This window comes from Hylobates moloch, unplaced genomic scaffold, assembly GCF_009828535.3.
Source record: "Hylobates moloch isolate HMO894 unplaced genomic scaffold, HMol_V3 SCAFFOLD_17, whole genome shotgun sequence".
In the NCBI taxonomy this organism is placed as follows: domain Eukaryota; kingdom Metazoa; phylum Chordata; class Mammalia; order Primates; family Hylobatidae; genus Hylobates; species Hylobates moloch.
In genome coordinates, this window is record NW_026652292.1 from 67,957,828 (window position 1) to 67,979,765 (window position 21,938).

At 40.0% G+C, this 21,938-nt stretch overlaps 1 protein-coding gene across 3 annotated transcripts in view; it reads left to right on the forward strand.

Moving 5' to 3' along the window:
- Window positions 1–21,938, forward strand: part of FAM184B (family with sequence similarity 184 member B) — a 172,879-nt gene that overhangs the window by 8,037 nt on the left and 142,904 nt on the right. For 2 of the 3 annotated variants that reach the window (XM_058430013.1, XM_058430014.1), the window contains one exon: window positions 898–1,018. Coding sequence is in view for 1 of the 3 variants with exons in the window: in XM_032135520.2 (XP_031991411.1) it covers window positions 14,608–14,748 (141 nt within the window). In the remaining 2 variants the exon portion in view is untranslated. Of the gene's footprint in view, window positions 1–897; window positions 1,019–14,283; window positions 14,749–21,938 lie in introns of those variants that run through there. The other variant, XM_032135520.2, reaches the window with a different exon arrangement.

Here is a 21,938-nt window from a genome sequence, read left to right on the forward strand (position 1 = left end):
TGGCTACAGAATCTGGCAATGGGGCTTATACCCAGACCTGCTCACCCGACCCAAAAAGACGAGCAGTAAAAAAAAACAGCTTGACACTCAATTATTTGTTACAGTGAAACTGAGAGTCCACAAGCCCTGCTCATTCATATACAGCTTTCAGTCACTTGAAATCACTATACACAGATAGCCAAGGATCACTAGATATTTGAGGAAACCTTCAACATGAAAGATGAACACAAAGAAGCTGTGATATTCTCAGAAACGAATATACTGCTTCCATGAAATAGGATCAGGATGCTATTTTTAAAAATGAACAATCCAAAAACAAAAGCAATTGGAAAAACAGGAAACCAAAATTAAACATTCAGTAGATGTATTAGAAAATAACTTGAAGACATTTTAAAAAGCAGAACAAAGAGATGAAAAGTAGGCAAGAACAAAAAAGAAACTTAAACCTGAATAAGATGCAATATCTAATAAATAAGAGTTCCAAAATGAGAGAACAGAGAAAGAAGGTGAAGAGAGAAAAAAAATAAAGAACATTTCCCGAAAATATAAGACTTTAGTCTCCTAAATTAAAAGGGTCCACTAAGTGCCCTGTGAAATGAATTAAAAAATAACAAAGCACATTGTTAGGTATATTTCAGAATGCTAGAGTTATGGAAGGACCTAAGAGCTTCCCAAAAAAGGTAGCGGGGGAAGTTACATAAAAATGGCATTTAGACTTCTTGGTAGCAACACTGGATGCCAGAAGACTATGAAAGCAAGGTCTGTAAATTTAAAAAGAAATGATTTCCAAGCTAGAATTTTGTACTCAAATAATCCAATCAAGAGTGGGGCTAAAATAAAGATACTTTAAGACTTGCATGGTCTCAGAATTTTATCTCACCATCTACCCTTTCTTAGGAAGCCACTGGAAGATGTGCTTCACCAAAATGAGGGAGTAATCTGAGAAGGCATGGGATCCTGAAACTAAAAGATGTCACAAAAGAAAACGAGGAAAGTCCCAGGATGACTACTGTGCCAAGTAAGTGGGATGGAGGTTCCAGGAAGTAGGTCTCTAGGAAAACTGGGAACAAAGTATTTGAGTACAATGGAAAGTGTATAAATGAGCAGGAAATTTGAAATTTTATTTCTTAGAAAGTAATGTTATTTAGTAATCAGTTTTTAAAAATTTGACATTAAAAGTATAGGCTAATTGGAGTCTTGTCAGCTATAATTAGATTGGTCCTTACGGCATAATACTGCACAATTGCAGTAGATGCTGACTTCAATAAGATGTGTGCCGCAGAAGATATTTTTAGAAAATAAAAAGTTTTTCAATTTGTTTTGTATTTGATTTGCTTAGGGAAATCTCAATTTTGTATTTATTTACAGAAATAATGCATAGTCTATAGCAGTAATTTCAGCAAGCTTTTTGTTTAAATTTTAGCCTCTGTAGAATCAAAAGCATAAAGAATTACAGGTTGACCATTCCTAATCCAAAAATTAAAATCTGAAATGCTCCAAAATCCAAAACATTTTGAGTGCCAACATGACCGCACAAATGGAGAATTTCACACCTGACCTCATGTGACAGGTCAGTCAAAACAAAGGCACACAATACATAGTTTATTAAAACTATTGTATAAAATTACCTTCAAGCTATGTATATATGAAAAATGAATGAATTTCATGTTTAGACATCCCATCCCAAAGATATCTCATTATGTATAGATAAATATTCCAAAATCTGAAAAAGTTAAATCTGAAGCACTTCTGTTCCCACACATTTCAGATAAGGGATACTCAACCTGTATCTACTTTTTAAAAATAATATTCTGAAATTCAATACTGTTTTTCATCTTCCACGCTATTTTTGCTATCAAGATATGGTTACATACAGTGGCTGGTCCATAATATATTCCTATATAATATTTGAGATGTTTCCTTATGAGTTATGATTCAGGGTTTTTTTCTATGCTTTGTTTATATTAATATTACATAATCTCAGAATGAGTTTTTATTTACTTGCAAGTGATATGTATGCTGATAGGTTTTTCTCTCTGTCATCAAATCTATTGAGTAAACCATGCCAGGTTTGTCCATCTCCTTTCTTCTGAGTAAGAAATCACATATATACAGTAAATAGAGTGCACTAATCATAAGTGTACTTGATTTTTTACATATGTATACATTCATATCAAGATCATATAAAAATGTATACACTCAGATTAAAGTATTAAAAATTTCAAATTCTCTTGTGCCCTTTCCTAGTCTATACATCTCCCAGAAATAACTCCTCTTTTCTAAAGATCTGTTAGTTTTGCTTGTTCTCAGATTTCATGTGAATGGAATCATACTGTATATATTGTTTTATGCCGGGCTTCTTTCAGCAACGTGCTTGTTCTTTTTTTATTGTTATAGACCATTTGATTATATGAATATATCATAATTCATTTATCCTTTTACCTGTTGACATTTAAGTTATTTCCAATTTTTTGTTATTATGAATAAAGCTATAATAAACATTCTGTGTGTATTGTTTTGTTTTGTTTTGGTTTTTTGTGGATATGTGTATTCATTCCTTTGGGTATATACCTAGGCATCAAATTGCTATATCAGAGTAGTTGTGTATTTATTTTTAATAAAACTGCCAAACACTTTTTTTTTTTGTATTTAAGTTTTAGGGTACATGTGCACAACGTGCAGGTTTGTTACATATGTATACATGTGCCATGTTGGTGTGCTGCACCCATTAACTCCTCATTTAACATTAGGTATATCTCCTAATGCTATCCCTCCCCTCTCCCCCCCACCCCACAACAGGCTCTGGTGTGTGATGTTCCCCTTCCTGTGTCAATGTGTTCTCATTGTTCAATTCCCACCTATGAGTGAGAACATACAGTGTTTGGTTTTTTGTCCTTGCGATAGTTTACTGAGAATGATGGTTTCTACCTTCATCCATGTCCCTACAAAGGACATGAACTCATCATTTTTTATGGCTGCATAGTATTCCATGGTGTATATGTGCCACATTTTCTTAATCCAGTTTATCATTGGTGGACATTTGGGTTGGTTCCAAGTCTTTCCTATTGTGAATAGTGCCGCAGTAAACATACATGTGCATGTGTCTTTATAGCAGCATGATTTATAGTCCTTTGGGTATATACCCAGTAATGGGATGGCTGGGTCAAATGGTATTTCTAGTTCTAGATCCCTGAGGAATCGCCACACTGACTTCCACAATGGTTGAACTAGTTACAGTCCCACCAACAGTGTAAAAGTGTTCCTATTTCTCCACATCCTCTCCAGCACCTGTTGTTTCGTGACTTTTTAATGATCGCCATTCTAACTGGTGTGAGATGGTATCTCATTGTGGTTTTGATTTGCATTTCTCTGATGGCCAGTGATGAGCATTTTTTTCATGTGTCTTTTGGCTGCATAAATGTCTTCTTTTGAGAATTGTCTGTTCATATCCTTCGCCCACTTTTTGATGGGGTTGTTTTTTTCTTGTAAATTTGAGTTCTTTGTAGATTCTGGATATTAGCCCTTTGTCAGATGAGTAGATTGCAAAAATTTTCTCCCATTTTGTATGTTGCCTGTTCACTCTGATGGTAGTTTCTTTTGCTGTGCAGAAGCTCTTTAGTTTAATTTGATCCCATTTGTCAATGCCAAACACTTTTTAATGTGACTGTATCATTTTACACTCTCACCAACAATGTATGGAAGTTCCAGTTGCTCCATATATTTACAAACACTTGTGATTGTCAGTCCTTTTAATTTTACTCATTCTGGTGGTTGTTTAATGGTATCCCAGTGTGACTTTAATTTACATTTCTTTGATCAGTGTTGTTAAACACCTTTTTATATGCTTAGGAGACATTCAGATACCTCTTTGCAAGTACTTGTCCAAGTTTTTTGCCCACTTGTAAAATAGATTATCTTGTTCTTATTAATTTGTAGTTCTGTTTTTTTTATTTTTTAGAAATGGGCTCACACTGTTGCCCAGGCTTGTCTCAAAATCCTGACCTCAGACAATCTTCCCCTCTCAACCTCCCAAAATCCCCCAGCTGAAATTACAGGCATGAGCCACCATGCCCAGCCTATAGGAGTTTTTATATACACTGTATACAAGTTGTTTATTTATATAATGAATTTCTTCTGCCATTCTATGCCTTGTCTATTTTCTTTTTCTTAAGACAGAGTCTCACTCTGATGCCCAGGCAGGAGTGCAGTGGCGGGATCTCAGCTTACTTCAACATCTGCCTCCCAGGCTCAAGCAATTCTTGTGTCTCAGCCTCCCAAGTAACTGGGATTACAGGTGTGTGCTACCACACCCAGCTAATTTTTGTAGGTTTTTTTTCTTGTTGTTGTTAATAGAGACAGAGTTTCTCCATGTTGGCCAGGCTGGTCTCGAACTCCTGACCTCAAGTGATCTGCCTGCCTTGGCCTCCCAAAGTGCTGGAATTACAGGCATGAGCCACCACACCTAGCCATTGTTTGTTTTCTTAATGGTATATTTTGATGAGTAGAAGTTTTCAACTTTGATGAAATCTAATTTATCAGATTTCCTTTTGTATTATGGTTAGTGCTTTAACAAATCTTTGTTAACTTGAATATCACGAAGATAGTCTTCTATTTTTTTAGAAGATTTATAGTTTTAGCTTTCACATTTAAGATACATTTTCAAATTTGATTACTGAGAAGAGAATATTTGTGGGTATCTCATTTTTCTCTAATACTTTCTCCTTTTCTTCACATTCTTTATCCAAATTCAAGGGGATTTATCATATATGACGTTTATGTCTTTGGAGTTTTTGTTTGTTTGTTTGTTTTCATGAAATTTGGGTAGGAAAGTTGACATTCTGTTTTTAAGTTATCCCCAAAAGACTGAAGAATTCCCAAATTGGACTTCTTCCTAAAAACTAATTATCTAAGTGGCATAAATTAACTAAAAATCAAACAGTTCTTAACACTTATTTTGTTTAAAATTTTGAATGTTAGAACACCAATTCTGCATTAGAATGAATGAAAAATAACCAAATCTGTATTATTCTACCATATATTATTATTCAAATTTTTTTTACATTTTTGAGATATTCTTTTAGACATTATCTAGTCTTACTATTTTAAATATTATCCTTCTACTTCCCTGTTATTCAACTACCAGAAAGTTCTCAGTATCAGTTTCTGTACAAAGCATTGACATTTTTCACAATTATTAATTATTTGTAGCACTTTACTTTTGTAGTACATACACATTAATGTTTTTGCTTATTGATAGAAGCACATTCATTAGTCAATCAGCAAATATTTATTGAGCACCTACACAGTGCCAAGTGCTAAGAATTTAGCAATAAACAGACAAAAATTCCCGCCTTCATAAAGCTTACATTGCAGTGAGATTTTTTTCACCTCAGTTTATAACTGGAATGTTTTTGTTTACCTTTATTTTAAAAAGAATGTTCAGGCCAGGCGTGGTGGCTCATGCCTATAATCCCAGCATTTTGGGAGGCCAAGGTGAGAGGATCGCTTGAGTTCAGAAGTGTGAGACCAGCCTGGGCAACACAGGGAGACCTCATCTCTACCAAAAATTTTTTTAAATTAGCCAGGTATGGTGGTGGCATGCACCTGTGGTCCCAGCTACCCAGGAGGCTGAGATGGAAGGATCACTTGAGTCCACACCACTATACTCCAGCCTGGGTGACAGAGTAGGGGACCTTGTTAAAAAAAAAAAAAAAAAAAAAAACAGATAATCTGCAATAAGTCTGAATTATTTGCACTAGGTAATTTTATGTCCATTATAAATGAGTGCTCCCCTAGGTCCGGAGATCAAGACCATCCTGGCCAACATGGTGAAACCCCTTCTCTACTAAAAATACAAAATAATTAGCCAGGCATGGCAGCGCACACCTGTAGTCCCAACTACTCAGGTGGCTGAAGCAGGGGAATTGCTTGAACCCGGAAGGCGGAGGCTGCAGTGAGCCCAGATCGTTCCACTGCACTCCAGCTTGGTGACAGAGTGAGACTCCACCTCAAAAAAAAAAAAAAAAGGTGTGCTCCCTTTTCATAGTGTACAGTTATGAAAAATTGCTAGCCAGTCAGAAATTACATTTCCCTGATCCCCTTATATCTAGATAGTGCATATCAGTTTTTGCCAATGGAGTGATAACAGAATCGGTGTGTTACTTCAAGGCCAAGGTGTTTTAGAAGTGAATATACCTTCTCTGTGTTCTTTTTTGCATTTTGCTGGCTGGATGCAGATGACTGTCAGGCTCTAGGGGATAGTGGACCCCCAAGATAGAAGGAGCTGATCCTTGATTCACTTTAGACAGGAAAGAGGTCCAAAGACCAGTAACTCAAGTCACTTTAATGTGACCAAAAAAACCGTGTCAAGCTACTTGTATAGTTTAGCAATTAGCATCACCTTAATAACATGCTTGCTTTGTTAATACTGCAGATGCTGTTAATCTGACCAGATATGATGTTTGTCTGAAAACCAAACCATTATTATTGATCAGGTACAATTTCTGGAATAACAAAGACAATATTGAAGGTGGAAGTTAGCTATGTAGCCTCCCAAAGGCCAAGGCCAGTGCCTAAGAGCAGATTTTTGCTGAACATTGAGGCCAGGGCAGACTCCAGTGCATTCCCATCAGGTAGTGACTTAAAAAAAAAAAAAAAAAAAAAACAATATGGGAGGCAGGTGTTGTATAAGAAAATAGGAGTAATTGTGATCATTCTTTGACCATGAACCATAATGTTACTACAACTGTAGTTATATTAAGTGGTTAGTGAAATTCTAAGCAAATAAGGCTGAGGAATGTGGAGGAGGTATGGTGTGGGAGGACCATGTCCTTCTGCATTCATTATGGTAGTAAGCAGAAAATGGGTCAGAAAATATTATCTACATGCTCAGAATGCTCCTGTATTAATAGAACTGTTTGCCCCCGGGGGAGTGGAACCAGTGACCGGGAACAAAGGTGGGAGGGAACCTTTTCATTTTTTCACTTTTGAATATTGTACCATAAGAATATATTATGTGTTCAAAAATCATCATTTTATGATTAGCTTGTGAGAATTGATTGGTCAGGGAAGATATAACTTTACTGAATTTCACCAAAGTGCTTTTTGAAAATTGGTGGATGAGATTGAAAACTTACAATTTAGTAAGTACATGTAATGATATTATTCGCTTGAATCAATGAAATTTCATAGGTTTTTGGTTATAACAGCTATTAAAGTCAGTGTTGAAATAAACTGAACTTAACAATAGACCTCTGAACTTAAAATTAGACCTCTGAATCACAGTATCTCAAAATGATAAATTCAATTATGTTGCTTTATTTAAATGTTACAATACTGTGTCATAATATGTTAATAGTATACAATATTTCTAACATTTCATGAAATAACTCACTGCTATGGGAGCTCAAAGACAGCACCTCTGACTGGAGTAGCCAGTCCAGGGCTACCTCGTGGGTGTGATTTGAACCGAGATTTGAAGGCTTTTGGGATGTGAATAGCAGAGAGGACAAGAAGAACATCACAAAGCAATTAGAAGGAACTAGCAAGGGTTGGTTGGGCCATTAAGCAATTCTCTACATGGTGTCTGATAGCATCTACAGCAGCATCCCTGAAGAGATTGTTTTAAATGCCTGAACCCAGACCGACTGAATCAAAATTTCTGAGATGGGGAAGCAGAAATACTCATTTTTATCAAACTCCTTGTTTAGTAAATATAAACAAATTTTATGTTTACTAATATTTGAGAATTTCTAACCCCATGTAAATACTCTGGATAATACTTGTCTGCAAAGACACTGTGGAGGACAACCACCACCAAAAACAGCAGGAGTCAATTCCAAAAACAGAAATTGAGAAACAACTACAATGCAATATTCAACCATAGATCAGACATATTACCAATACTTTAGTCCATTAAAAAATTTTGAGTTGCCACTTAGTACATAGCTCAAATGATCATATTAATATTTAACACAATCTGACTATGACTTTGCTACAAGACATTGTATTCCAAAATGTCATGCTCCATGGTGTCATGTCTATATACTGAAATCTCAGTACAAATGTCGCCATTGTGTAAAAGAGGTTGTCATTTTACTCCCTGGGAGATGAGATGGAAGATTTGATACCATGCTACGTTTAATGAAACCCTGAATACTAGTTAATGTGTGTTAGGATTACAGTTTAAAAAAAAAAAAGCATGATGCTAATTTACACGTGTGTTCTTACATTCAATCAAAAAAGGGAAGATGTTTGACAGAAAACATCAGCTTTTAAAAATAAAATATAGTATAGGTGCTGTATGGAAATGCAGAGCTACGAGAACATATTTTAAGGACATGCAAACTGATCTGCAACTACAGAGACAGTCTTCCTGTGGAAGTGATATTCAGGCTGAGATATGAAAGATGAGTAGGAATGAGTCAGGCGTAGCAGGGGAAAAAGCGTTCTAGGGAAAGGGGTTATGTGAAATACTCAAGAATGTGAACTTGGTTTTAGATGAGTAGTATATTAGGAGTAATAACAACAATCGAGTTACCCATGCTACTTAACTGATTAGGAAAGAAAAATACTAATTAAAAGCTTTAGCCTAAGTAAATCTACCTAAGTAAATTTTTACCAAAGAAATCACCTAAGGCAACACTTAGATTATCAGCGTGGTAAAGATGAATTATTTAAATACCTGTTGGGACAACCATTTAGCCATCTGGAAAAGCATAAGTCTGGAGTCTAACCTCATTCCATATATCGGCATAAATCCCAGGTAGATAAACCATATTTTAAATGAAATCATAAAAGTACTAGGATAAACTATGGATTCCCTTTTCCTCATAATCTGGGGTAGAGAAGGCTTTTCTAAGTATGGGGAAAAAGCCAAAAAATGTGAGGGAAAAGATCAACAGATTTTCCTACATAAAAATTCAAAATGTTTATAGAGCATGAGAAAGCTAGAAAAAAAATCCGCTAACTACAGGAAATGTTTGCAATATATATGATAGGCAAAGTGCTAAAAGCCCCTATTAAGGAAGAGCTCTTTGTAAGCAGCAAGAAAGCCAGGCAAAAACAATGACTAATCAAGTTGTGGGAAGGTATTCAGTTCTACCAGCAAACAAATGGTGCGGGGGAATATTTCTGTGGGAACACTTGCACATGGATGCAAAAACCCACTTACAACAATGTCATGTAGGCAGTTCCCTTGATGCAATAGTAACCTTCAAATAGACGATCAGGCAGGCTGTCCCAGGTGTCATGGACAGGAAACCTCACACGGCAAATTAAGAAGCTCAAATCACATAGTTCATTGCTTTTAAACAAAATGTAGTTGGAAAGATATAGTGAAGTTTAACGCATTTAGGATAGGGTCCAAGAGAGGCGGGAGGAAAAATTACCTGAATTTCATGCTACACAGTGTTGTGGCATCTTGTCTGCTACATCAGCCTTTATCTCTGATAATTAGGTCATGAGGACCACAGCCATAACTGAAAATGGGGGTTCAGCAGTGCTTACAGCCCGTGCACACTTGCTCTGTCAGAAACCCAGGGGCAAAGATACCTAGCTAATGGCCTGCTAAGTGCCCTGTTTTTTTTTGTTGTTTGTTTGTTTTTGTTTTTAGAGACAGGATCTCACTCTGTCACTCAGGTTAGAGTGCAGTGGCAGGATCATAGCTCACTGCAGCCTTGAACTCCCAGGCTCAAGCAATCCTCCCACATTAGCCTCCCAAAGTGCTGGGATTGCAGACACGAGCCACTGCTCCCGACTGAAAGCCATGTTCTTAATCTGTGTTTCTGTGGCAGAACAGAAATAGGGCCAGAACGGGTGTCACTAATGAATGGCCATTTTAGGAATGAACTATCAGCCTGAAGGTGGCATCGTCTGTACATTGCAACTTGGCCTTTCCCACCTTATTCTGTCCGTTAGGAACACTCTTGTTTCTTTCATCCTTTTTACATATATTCCTTTTATTCTCTTTGTCATGTCTTGCTCTACACTATCTATACTTAACATCTTAATCCTGCCTATTTCACAGGCTACTTCTTTGCCCATTATACTTAACGCATGAGTTTCATATATTCTTTTTTTCTCTATCCCTTAGGACGGAATTTAATATTCTCATAATACAGCAAGCATACATTACAAATACACATTAAACATTTTGGCTTAAAATATTTTTAAAATTGTCCAGTAGAAGATAGAGTAAATGATATTGTATGTAATGGAAGATTGGTTGTTAGGAATAGGAAGATAGATCTTCACTGACAAAAAGATATCCACTTTATATTACTCAGTAAGTAGGGTTCAAAAGCATTATTATAGGCCGGGCATGGTGGCTCACGCCTGTAATCCTAGCATTTTGGGAGGCCGAGGCGGGCGGATCACTTGAGGTCAGGAGTTCGAGACCAGCCTGGCCAATATGGTGAAACCCTGTCTCTACTAAAAATAGAAAAATTAGCCACACATAGTGGCAGGCACCTGTAATCTCAGCTGAGGCAGGAGAATCACTTGAACCCAGTAGGCAGAGGTTGTAGTGAGCCAAGATCGCACCACTGCACTCCAGCCTGGGTGATAGAGCAAGACTCATCAAAAACAAAACAAAACAAAAAAACATTATTGGCCGGTTGCAGTGGCTCATGCCTGTAATCCCAACACTTTGGGAGGCTGAAGCTGAGGTCAGGAGTTCGAGACCAGCCTGGCCAACATGGCGAAACCCCATCTCTACTAAAAATACAAAAATTAGCCAGGCATGGTGGTGCATGCCTGAAATCCCAGCTACTCAGGAGGCTGAATGAAGCAAGAGAATCTCTTGAACCCGGGAGGTGGAAGTTGCAGTGAGCCAAGATTGCACCACTGCACTCCATCCTGGGCAACAAGAGAGAGACTTAGTCTCAAAAAACAAAAATATTATACTATTTGTTTATAGTTTACACAGAAGTGTGTAAACATTTCTGAAATACATATATGTTTGTTACATTTTCTATATGTGTACACAGAAATGTCTAGAAGTATCTTCTCCAAAATACTAACAATAGTTTTCTTTGAGTTTGGGATGTGGGGTTATTTTTGCTTGCTTCTACTCTCTTTTTGTTGTTGTTGTTTGTATAATTATGGGTGAGGATGTTTGGGGGGGATACTACAAGAAGCTTATAATCTAAAGAAAAGACAAATCAATTATGATTTTAAATTTTTCTGACCAAGCACAGTGGCTCACACCTGTAATCCCAGCACTTTTGAGAGGCTGAGGTGGGAAGATGACTTGAAGCTAGGAGTTCACGACCAGCCTGGACATCATAGTGTGACCTTGTTTCTATTTTTAAAAATAAGAAGTTTTAAAAGAAAAATATCATGTTGCCAGCATTGTGCTCTGGGAAGCTTATATTTATAATCTAAAGACAAATCAGTTGGAAAGAATATCACCTTTGAGGTCAGATAGACCCAGATCCATTCACTAGTTGTATACAGCTGGGGACTCAACCTGCCTTAGCTTCACTTTCCTAGTCTGTAGAATGAGAATGACAATAAGTACCTCAGAGAAGGTCAGACCATGTGCTATGGGCTTAGCACAGTGCCAATATGACATTGGTGGCCTAATAAATGTACTTCCACCTCCACATTTTATATAGTACTGAATTCTCTTCTGCCCTCAGTTTCATTCCTGATGGTGTAAAGGGGCCTACTAATCCCAATGCTGGGAAGTCCTAGGAGCTGCAGAGGACTCTCCAAAACAGGTCGGCTCATGGTGCCTTGATTACAGCAGCTGTGGGCTAACAAAGCTGATAAAAGAATCTGATTTTCCCCTTGTCTTCCACTGTAAAGTTGAAAGTATAATATTTCCTATTGGAACATTTTTTAGCCCCAAGACCTAATGAAATCATTATTTAAAAACTAAAACTTGGGGTTAGACTTGCAGTTTTTCTAAACTTTAGTGTGTATAAGATCATCTAGAGCAATGGCTTTCAATTCTTTTCAGACCCAACATCACCCTTTTTATAACATCCATGTTACTATCTTGAAATTCATAGATAATACACACCTTTTTAAATCTGCATAATTTCTTGACTTTGATTTTTTTGACATTTGATTCTTGATATTTCATTATAATTAAATAATATGTACAGTTGGCCCTCCATATCAATGTGTTCCACATCCTCAAAGTCAACTAACCACAAGTCAAAAATATTTGAAGAAAAAAAATTGATGGTTGCATCTGTACTGTACATATACAGACTATTTTTTATTCCCTAAACAATACAGTGTAACAACTAATTACATAACATTTACATTGTATTAGGTATTACAAGTAATATAGAGATGATTTAATGCATACGAGAGGATGTGAGTAGGTTATATGCAAATGCTACACCATTTTATGTAAGTGACTTGAACATCCATGGATTTTGGTATCTGAAGGGGTCCTGGAACCAATCGCCTGTTGATACTGAGGGACACAGTGTAGTAATCAGACGCTTGCATATATAGGTAGCCTCACCATGAATGTGGCAGTTAGAAGTGTGTTGTGGCCAGGCACAGTGGTTCACACCTGTAATTCCAGCACTTTGGGAGGACTAGGTGGGAGGATCACTCGAGGCCAGGAATTTGAGACCAACTTGGCCAACATGGAGAAACCCCATCTCTACTAAAAATGCAAAAATTAGTCGGGCGTGGTGGTGCATGCCTGTTATCCCAGCTACTCTGGAGGCTGAGGCACAAGAATGGCTTAAACCCAGGAGGTAGAGGTTGCAGTAAGCTGAGATCATGCCACTGCACTCCAGCTTGGGTGACAGAGCAAGATTCTATCTCAAAAAAATAAATAAATGAATAAAGAAGTGTGTTGTATTGGCAACCAAATATCATGAGCCACCTGGCCCTTGATGTGATTTTCCAAAATGGTGAACAACTTTTGGTAAAGTTCTCGACCAAAAAGGCTAATTTTCCTCTAGTTTACACAGTGGTTGAATTCCTGTAAAATTTAGTGTATATTAAGATCCTGCAGAAAATATTCTAAATACGCAATTTGGAATTAAGCAGAGAGCTGTTTAATGTGGATTCCTGACCCCCTGACCCCATCCTCAGAGGCTTTGTTTCTGTTTTCTAAAGGAACTGGGGGAGGGAGGGGTTGTGCTAAAAAGAGAACTTAAGACGGTAAATTAGAAATCAAAAACCGAGGTTGGTCATCTGATACAGAATCTAGAATAGGAATGTCTGTTTCAGAAACAGTTTTGCTTGTAATTGCCTGACTTGGTACAAATTTTCTGGGTCAATTTTCCTCATCAACAAAAATGGGTATTGTTACCTTCAGTATGGATGGGTGGAACTGCGGTTTCTGAGACCCTTTGAAGCTTGCCTGGTTTGTGAAGATTATTAAAATTTCTGACAAAAGGCAATGTATAAAGGATATACATTCACCATGCGAACTATTATGAAGACCTATTATTCGAGCTTTAGGAAAAGCTGATCACGGTGCTGTCACTTTCCCTTAAAGCCCACTGTCTGAAACCAGAGAACACGCCAGAAAGAAATCTGGCCCGCTAACCTCTCCCGTCACCAAACACTAAACAGACACCAGCTCAGAATCCGAAAACCTGACAGTCTGGCTCCAGTCTGCCCAAGGCCAGTAGTGTGGATTTGGAGGAGTCACTTTACTTTCAATGGACTCGGTTTACTTAGATTTTCAGTTCCATCTGTTACTCATCTAAATGCTCCATTCCTCTTTGCTTCTTCCTTTCCCGCACCTGCCACCATCCTTTCTTTCTCCCTAATGACTTTGTCTTTGCGTTCCTACCGCCTCCTGCATTACCCGTTTCGCACTTTCTCATCTCAGATTTCGGTCACCCGCACCCTGCCATCCTCTTGGCTTCTCCTCTTTGGGCATCTCCGGCAATCCTCCCGCAATGTCCTGGCTCCTCTCCAAGATCCAAAAAGGAAGGCTACTATCCCCAGCCCCGCTGTGCACTCGCGCAACTCAGGCGCTAGCCCACACCGTGCGCCCCGGATCCCACACCTCCTCGAGTCCCGGTGGCTCGCCCTCACCTACCCGCCCCTCTCTTAGCATCTCGTCCCCCACCGCCATCTCCGCTATCAGCTCGGAGACTCGGGAGCCGCGAGTCACCGTGCCCTGTCCCTCTCCGGAGGCTCTTCTTCCTCCTTAGCCTGGATCCCCACCTCGGGCAGGGTCCGTCGCCACCAAGTCCAGGGCCGCGCGCCACCCACGTGTCCAAGAGCGCAGTGCCCGCCCAGCGCAAACCCCCCAAGGCCGGCAGCTCCTAGCCGCGGAAGCTCTCCCCTTGCACGCGAAACCTGCACTGGCTGGGGAACGGCAGACTGATCGCCAGCGGCACGTGCGGGGTGCCAACGCCTCGCCGCAGGGTGCGGGTGCCCGCGGAGCCAGCCAGCCAGAGAGCCAGCGGGAGAGGAGAAAGGGTGGGCGCGCGGGTGGGCCCGGGAGGCGGAGACCTTCGGGAAGCTGGGGCCACGCGGCGGTGCAGGCGACGGGACTGCAGTGCCACCTCTCCCGAGAAACCCACACGCTCGCACGCCCGCGCGCGCACGCACGTGCACACGGTGGGCAGGGAGAAAACGAGCGAGAGTCTGAGTGCTGGGCTCGTTTTAGCGATGGCTTCTGCTCTCAACAGCAAAATTAACCCTCCCGGGACTTGCCAGGGCTCCAAAGCCGACGGTGGCGCCGGCTGGAGAATGGACTGTGATCCTGAGATGCACGTGAAAATGTGCAAGAAGATCGCCCAGCTCACCAAGGTAAGGTGGGGCGCAGCGGGCCAGCGAGCTGCACGCTCGGGGCGCCGGAGCCGGGAGTAAGTGCGGATGCGCCTCCCGGGAGGCCTGGGCCGAATCCAGACAGAAACTTTGTCTCGGAGGCCAACCGGGAAGGGAAGCGGTCCTAAATCTGGGTGACTTGACCTTCTAGAGCCACCATCCTAAAGCAGCAGAGAAAGAGGATCCTTGCCAAGGAAACTCCCACAGCCTGCTTGCTGAGCGGGTGGTCTGTGCTTTTCCAAGGTGGGAATGTGAATCGTGTGTGTGTGTGAGTGTGTCCCCGCCAGCTTTGCTCAAGTGCCTAGAATGTTGTGATTTCATTCAACTGCCATACTTTACAGCTGGGGAGGTCATGTGGGCTCTATTTAAACACTTGATCCATTTATTCCTTCATTCAACAAATATTTGCGTCATTTGTTGAGTGCCAGCAGCTTGCGTGGCACCGTACTAAACCTGGAATGGAGCCTAGGGGACTTACTATCAAACTGGGTGCAGACGTGTATAGGAGCACAAATGGGGAAAAGCACGATTCACCAAATAATTATGGGATTAGGAAGGACCTTGGGAGGTCAGCCAGCCCACCTCCCTACCTCGTGTAGGGCCCTGATTGAACCTTCCCAGACTATGTCTTTTTCAAGAAGACCAGCAAAAAGATGCCACCAGTGCTCTTTGTTAACCCTCTGCAGCTCCCCAATTAGGAGCCCCTTGTCACAGACTCCCCTCTGTGCCTTGTCTAGATGGAGAACAACATCCCTCACTGTCTCCTATACAAGGTTTCAAGTGGATGAATTTAGCTGTTTGCCTTGGGATGATTTCCTTTTGGTCTCATAATAAACTCCTGATGCCCTGCCTGCCAGAGAAAGCTCAGGTCCAGGTCTGTCCTGCAGCGTCTGGAACATGCTCTCTTTCCTCACCATCTCCCTCTCTCTTCCCACACATTTTTTTGTGGGATCACAGACATTCCCCTCCCCCTGTCCCGCCAACCTCACTATTTTGCCAGGAGGAATAGAGCACAGAGGCTTGGAATTGAACACTAGCTGCCTTCTCCCACCTGTCTCATTAACTTCACATTCTTTGCACATGAGCCTGTCTCCAAACAGGGCTCTCTTTGGTCAAGGGATGAAAAAAAGAAATTGGAGATAGCCCTTAGAGTCCTTGGCACGTATAACTGGTACTATTGATCTAACCTACATTCATCTAAATAGTGACATCAACCAAAACATGTATTTATTCAAGTACCTGAAAAGGCACTTGGCACAGTGCAAGTCATCTTCTCTATCTTCAAAGAATCTAAAATAGTTTTAGAGAAACAAGATTTGAAATACTGAGTGAAAGCTAGAAAACTGTCTTGGATGCTAAATAGGGTGTTTCCAATTACGAGTGCTATAGAAGTGAAAACAAAGGACAAATCAGTGTGGGAGGAACAGTGAGGGGAGATTTTATGGAAGAGATGATCCTTGAATTCAGTGTGGACTTATGGAATTCCTACTATGTGACAGCTGCTATGCTGAATGTTGATGGCATAACAATTAGTAAGATATGGTCTTGCCCTTGTGGTATGACAAACACATAAACAGATCATTTCAATATAAAATAGCAATCATTCCACTCATTAATATTTATGGCACACCTATTATGTGCCAAGCACTGAAAACACAGCAGTATAGGAGGCATACATGATTCTTGGCACACAGTAGGCAGTGTTTCTTAAAGTATATTCTGCATTAGAAATCACAAATCATCCTTATGTAGTGCCTCTGTTTACCATTTTATGCTAATTGCTTAAATTAGAAGTTTTTGTTATTAACAGGCCACCCTTCTTTTGGCTAATATTTGTATGTGAAATATTTTCCCTATCTTCATATTTAATCTTTCTATGAGTTTTATTTTGGTTGTGTCTCTGACCGGTGAATTTAATCCCCAGGCATTTATTGCAATTACTAATATATTTGGGCTTTTCTTCCATCGGATCTTGTGTTTTTCATTTACCATTCTTTCTCCTGGCTTCTTTTTCTTCCATTCTTGCCTTCTATCGGATTAGTAAAGTGATCCATATTCCACTGCTAGTTTAGGTTTTATTTCTAGTCTTCTCAGAATCGTCTTTTATTTTTCAACATACATACTTAACTCTGATATTTTTTCTAACAAAGTTAGTATGTAATTGTTTCTTCCCATGAAAGAACTTTGTATATTTACTCATTTAACAGCCCCTTTCTTCCCATCTTGTTATTGCTGCCTAGAGTTTTATTTTTACTTTTTTTGTTTGTTTGTTTAAAAGACAGGGTCTTGCTCTGTTACCCAGGCTGGAGGGTAGTAGCACAGTCATTGCTGACTGCAGCCTCAAACTCCTGGCCTCAAGCGATCCTCCCACCTCAGATTCCCAAGTAGCTAGGAACAGGTCCACACCACCACCCCCAGCTAATTTTTTCTCTTTCAAAAATGTTTTGTAGAAATAGAGTCTCACCATGTTGCCCAAGCTGGTCTCGAACTCCTGGCTTTAAGCAATCCTCCTGCCTCGACCTTCCAAAGCTCAGACATGTGCCACCACATTCAATCTGTTTTTACTTCTCAAATTTAAAAATAGTTTTTATAGTTAAAAGTTAAATTTATGACATTTTATCAATTTTTCTGCTCACCATTTTTTTTTTCTTGAATCTACAGTGTTCCCTTTGGGTTCACTTTTCTTCTGGCTGAAGTCCACCCTTTAATAGTTCTTTCTGTAGGTGCCTTGGTGTGGGAGGGAATTCATTATTGGAAATGTCTTAATTTTGCCCTCACTGTTGTATGATAATTTATTTGGATATAAAATCCTAGTGAACAGTTATTTTCCCATACCACACTGATGATAGTACTCCACTGTCTTCGGGTACTAAGTGTTGCTGGTTAAAAATTCTACTGCCAATCTAATTTTCATTCCGTTGTAAATAAGCTGTGTTTTCTCTTTGATAACATTTCAGATTTATTTTGCTTATTTTTACTGTTCAGCAGGTTTTCTAGAACTGTCTTGGTGTTAGTTTATCTTTATCCTCTGCAAAAGTAGGAGGTACTATCTTTTGAGGATTACCATGTTCTGCTTTTTTTTTTTTTTTTTTTGAGACAGTGTCTCACTCTGTCACCCACGCTGGAGTGCAATGGTCTGATCAAAGCTCACTGCAACCCTGACCTCCCATACTCAAGCTGGACTACAAGTATGAGCTACCATGCCCAGCTAATTAAAAAATTTTTTTTTGTAGAGACAGGGTCTCACTATGTTGTCCAGGCTGATCTCAAACTCCTGAGCTCAAGCAGTCCTCCCGCCTTGGCTTCCCAAAGTGCTGGGATTATAGGGGTGCATGTGCTTTCTTTTAATTCTGGAAAATTATTACTGATTTTCTCTTGCAATACTGCTTTCTAGCCATTACCTCCATTATCTTTTCTGGCACTACCATTAGGTAAGTGAGGAAGCCTCACTATCTATATCCTGAGATGTTATTTTTTTAAAAAAAGATTTTGTCTTTGTGTTGCATCCTGGTGAATTCCTTGCCTTCCAATTTGCCAGTCTTCTAAATAATTTGTCCAGTCCAGAGTTTTTCCCATCTATTAAGTTTTTTGAATTTCAATAATTATATTTTTTATTTCTAAGATTGTGCTTCCTATTTTCTTTCTGCCTAATTTTGATTAACAGTTTTTTTAATTTTTACAGCTTTATCGAGGTATAATTTACATACCATAAAATTCACCTGTTTTAATTGTTCAGTTCAACATTATTTTAGTCATTAAGCCATAACCATAATCCAGTTTTAGGGACATTTTCATCACCCCAAAGAAATCTTCCCTTGTGGCCAGTTGTAGTCAGTTTCTGTTCCCACCACCAGCCCCAGGCAACCATTCATCTTCTTCCTATCTCTTTCAATTATCTCTAAATGAAACCATATAATAAATTATTTATTCCATCTAAAGTTCTTTTAGATTCATCCACATCGTAACACATATCATTAATTTGTTCCTTTTTATTACTCACTTATTTATCTTGTTGTATGGGTATGTTGTGTTTTATTTATCCATTCACCAGTTGATGGACATTTTGAGTTTCTACGTTTTGGCTTTTATGAATAATGCTGCTATGAACATTACATTCATGTGCAAGTCTTTATGTGTTCTTGGAGATACCTAGGAGCGGAATTTTGTTAAGTTGTATGGTAACTCTTATTTTTTTAAGAAACCGCCAAATTGTTTTGCGAAGCGACTGTACCACCATACATTCTCCAGCCTACTTCTTCAGCACAATCTCCGAATACATCCCTATGCACCCAATTCTCAGGTCACAGAGAAGTACGATTCTTTCCTTACTCCCCTGTGCACTCACCTAGCTTTCCTCTTGAAGTTTCCTCGCCTGAAATGTCTTCATCTCTAAAAGTAAAATCCTGCTTATCTTTTGAGCCCCACCTCCTCTAAAAAAAAACCTTTTAAAAACCTTACTTTTGTGATTAAGACTGTGTTAATTGGCCAGGCGCAGTGGCTCACGCCTGTAATCCCAGCACTTTGGGAGGCCGAGTCAGGTGGATCACCTGAGGTCGGGAGTTCGAGACCAGCCTGACCAACATGGAGAAACCCCATCTCTACTAAAAATACGAAAAGAATTAGCTGGGCATGGTGGTGCATGCCTGTAATCCCAGCTACTGGGGAGGCTGAGGCAGGAGAATCACTTGAACCCAAGAGGCGGAGGTTGCGGTTACTTATCCATCCATTTCTCCAGCAGTTTGTACAAAGTGTGATACATAGTAGATCCTCAGTAAACTTGTTCAATTTAATTATAGTTTCCTCCCATAGGTTTGTTAATATTTCTTTCATGATACTTATCCCTATGATATTATAGTTGACTTGTGGATAGTATGTCCTTAAAGTAATAAGCTCCTTAATTGTATTCATAATACTTTACACCTGGTAGGCTACACCTGGTAGGCACTCAATATGTGGTAGTGTAGTAAATGAATATTTATTTACACAATGACCCAAGGCCCAAGTTGCACATTAAAATCACCTACAGAGCCCTTATTTATTTTTTTACTGTATCAATGTATCCAAAAGATTCTAAAATATCTATTTATTTTTAATTTATATACATTTAGTGGGTACAAATGTGCTTTTTACATGGATACAATACATGGTAGTGAAGTCTGGACTTTTAGTGCAACCATCACACAAATAGGGTACATTGTACCCAGGAGCTATTTATCATCCCTCATCCGCCCTCCAGCCTCCCACCCTTGGAGTCTCCAGTGTCTATTATTCCACATTCTGTGTTCCTGTGTACACATTATTTAGTTCCCACTTACAAGTGAGAACATGTGATATTTGACTTTCTGTTCCTGAGTTATTTAACTTAAGATAATAGCCTCCACTCAGAGAGGTTTTAAAAACACACCAGTTAAAGACTTGACAACTAAATGCAGTGCCTGTCCTAGATTGAATTCTATACTGACCAGAAGAATTGCTACAAGAGATGATTGGGTCAGTTGACAAAACTGGAGTACAGATGTTGGGTAAAGAAGATGAAAGTGTTTGTATTGATGTTAGGTTTACTGGAGTTGACTGTACTACGGCTATGCAAGAAAATGTCTTATTCTAGCCGGGCGCAGTGGCTCATGCCTGTAATCCCAGCAGTTTGGGAGGCTGAGGCAGGCAGATCACAAGGTCAAGAGATCGAGACCATCCTGGCCAACATGGTGAAACCCCGTCTCTACTAAAAATACAAAAAAGGCCGGGCACGGTGGCTCATGCCTGTAATCCCAGCACTTTAGGAGGCCGAGGTGGGCAGATTACAAGGTCAGGAGATGGAGACCATCCTGGCTAACATGGTGAAACCCCAACTCTACTAAAAATACAAAAAATTAGCTGGGTGTGGTGGCACGCACTGGTAGTCCCAGCTACTCGGGAGGCTGAGGCAGGAGACTCAATTGAACCCAAGAGGCAGAGGTTGCAGTGAGCCAAGACTGCACCACTGCACTCCAGTCTGGGCAACAGAGCAAGACTCCATTTCTAAAATAAAATTAAATTAAAATTAAAATACAAAAATTAGCTGGGCATGGTGGCACGCACCTGTAGTTCCAGCTACCCTGGAGGCTGAGGCAGGAGAATCGCTTGAACCCGGGAGACAGAGGTTGCAGTGAGCTGAGATCGTGCCACTGCACTCCAGCCTGGTGACAGAGCGAGACTCCATCTCCAAAAAAAAAAAAAAGAAAATATCTTTTTCTTAGGAAATGCACATCGAAGCTGATCTTACATTTAAGGAAGTATGATGCCTTACTCTCGAAGCATTTCATTTCATAATATAGAAAACAGAATATGGAAATAGAATAAAAGATACATGAGACAAAATGGGGTAAAATCGGTGATTCTGAATAAAAGAGTATGTGGATGTTCTTTGTACTGTTCTTTTTCTGTCGGTTATTTCCTAAGTTTGAGCTTATTTGTAAGTCAAAGTTTAAAACAAGCAAACCAAACAGCATACAGGGCCCAGGCCCATCTTATAAGGAGAAGAGAGAATGGTGACAGGTATTAGTATTTTTTTTCAAATCCCTTCAAGAGCATCCAATGTGCTGACAGGGTTGAGAACCACTGGTTTGGAGCGATTGAAGGATGAACAGTAAAATGCACTCAGAGGAGGTATCTGGAAGAAGAAGAGGTTCCAGATCCATTCCCCATTAAATAAAGCCTTTGGGAAGCTTTTGTTCTTGAAAGCATCAGGCAGGTTTCCCCAGCCCTGCCCTGCCTCTGGGCCTGTGTCCTCCTCTCTCTGTTTTTGTACCTTCCTAGCACTCTCCAGCTGGGGTTTTTTGTTGGTCTTTGAGACAAGGTCTGGCTCTGTCACCCAGGATGCAGTACAGTGGTACGATCTGGGCTCACTGCAACCTCTGCCTCCTGGGCTCAAACCATCTTCCCACCTCAGCCTCCCGAGTGGCTGGGACTACAGGCATGCACTGCCACGTCCGGCTTTTTTGGTAGAGACGAGGTCTCACTATGTTGTTCAGGCTGGCCTCATACCCTTGGGCTCAAGCAACCCTCCCACCTCAGCCTTCCAGAGTGCTAGGGTTGCAGGCGTGAGCCACCACTCTCCGCCTCAGCTGGTTTTTCATTTTGCAGCTCTCTCCACAACCTCATCCCCAGCAGGGTTGGAATCCCTCCTGCCTAGG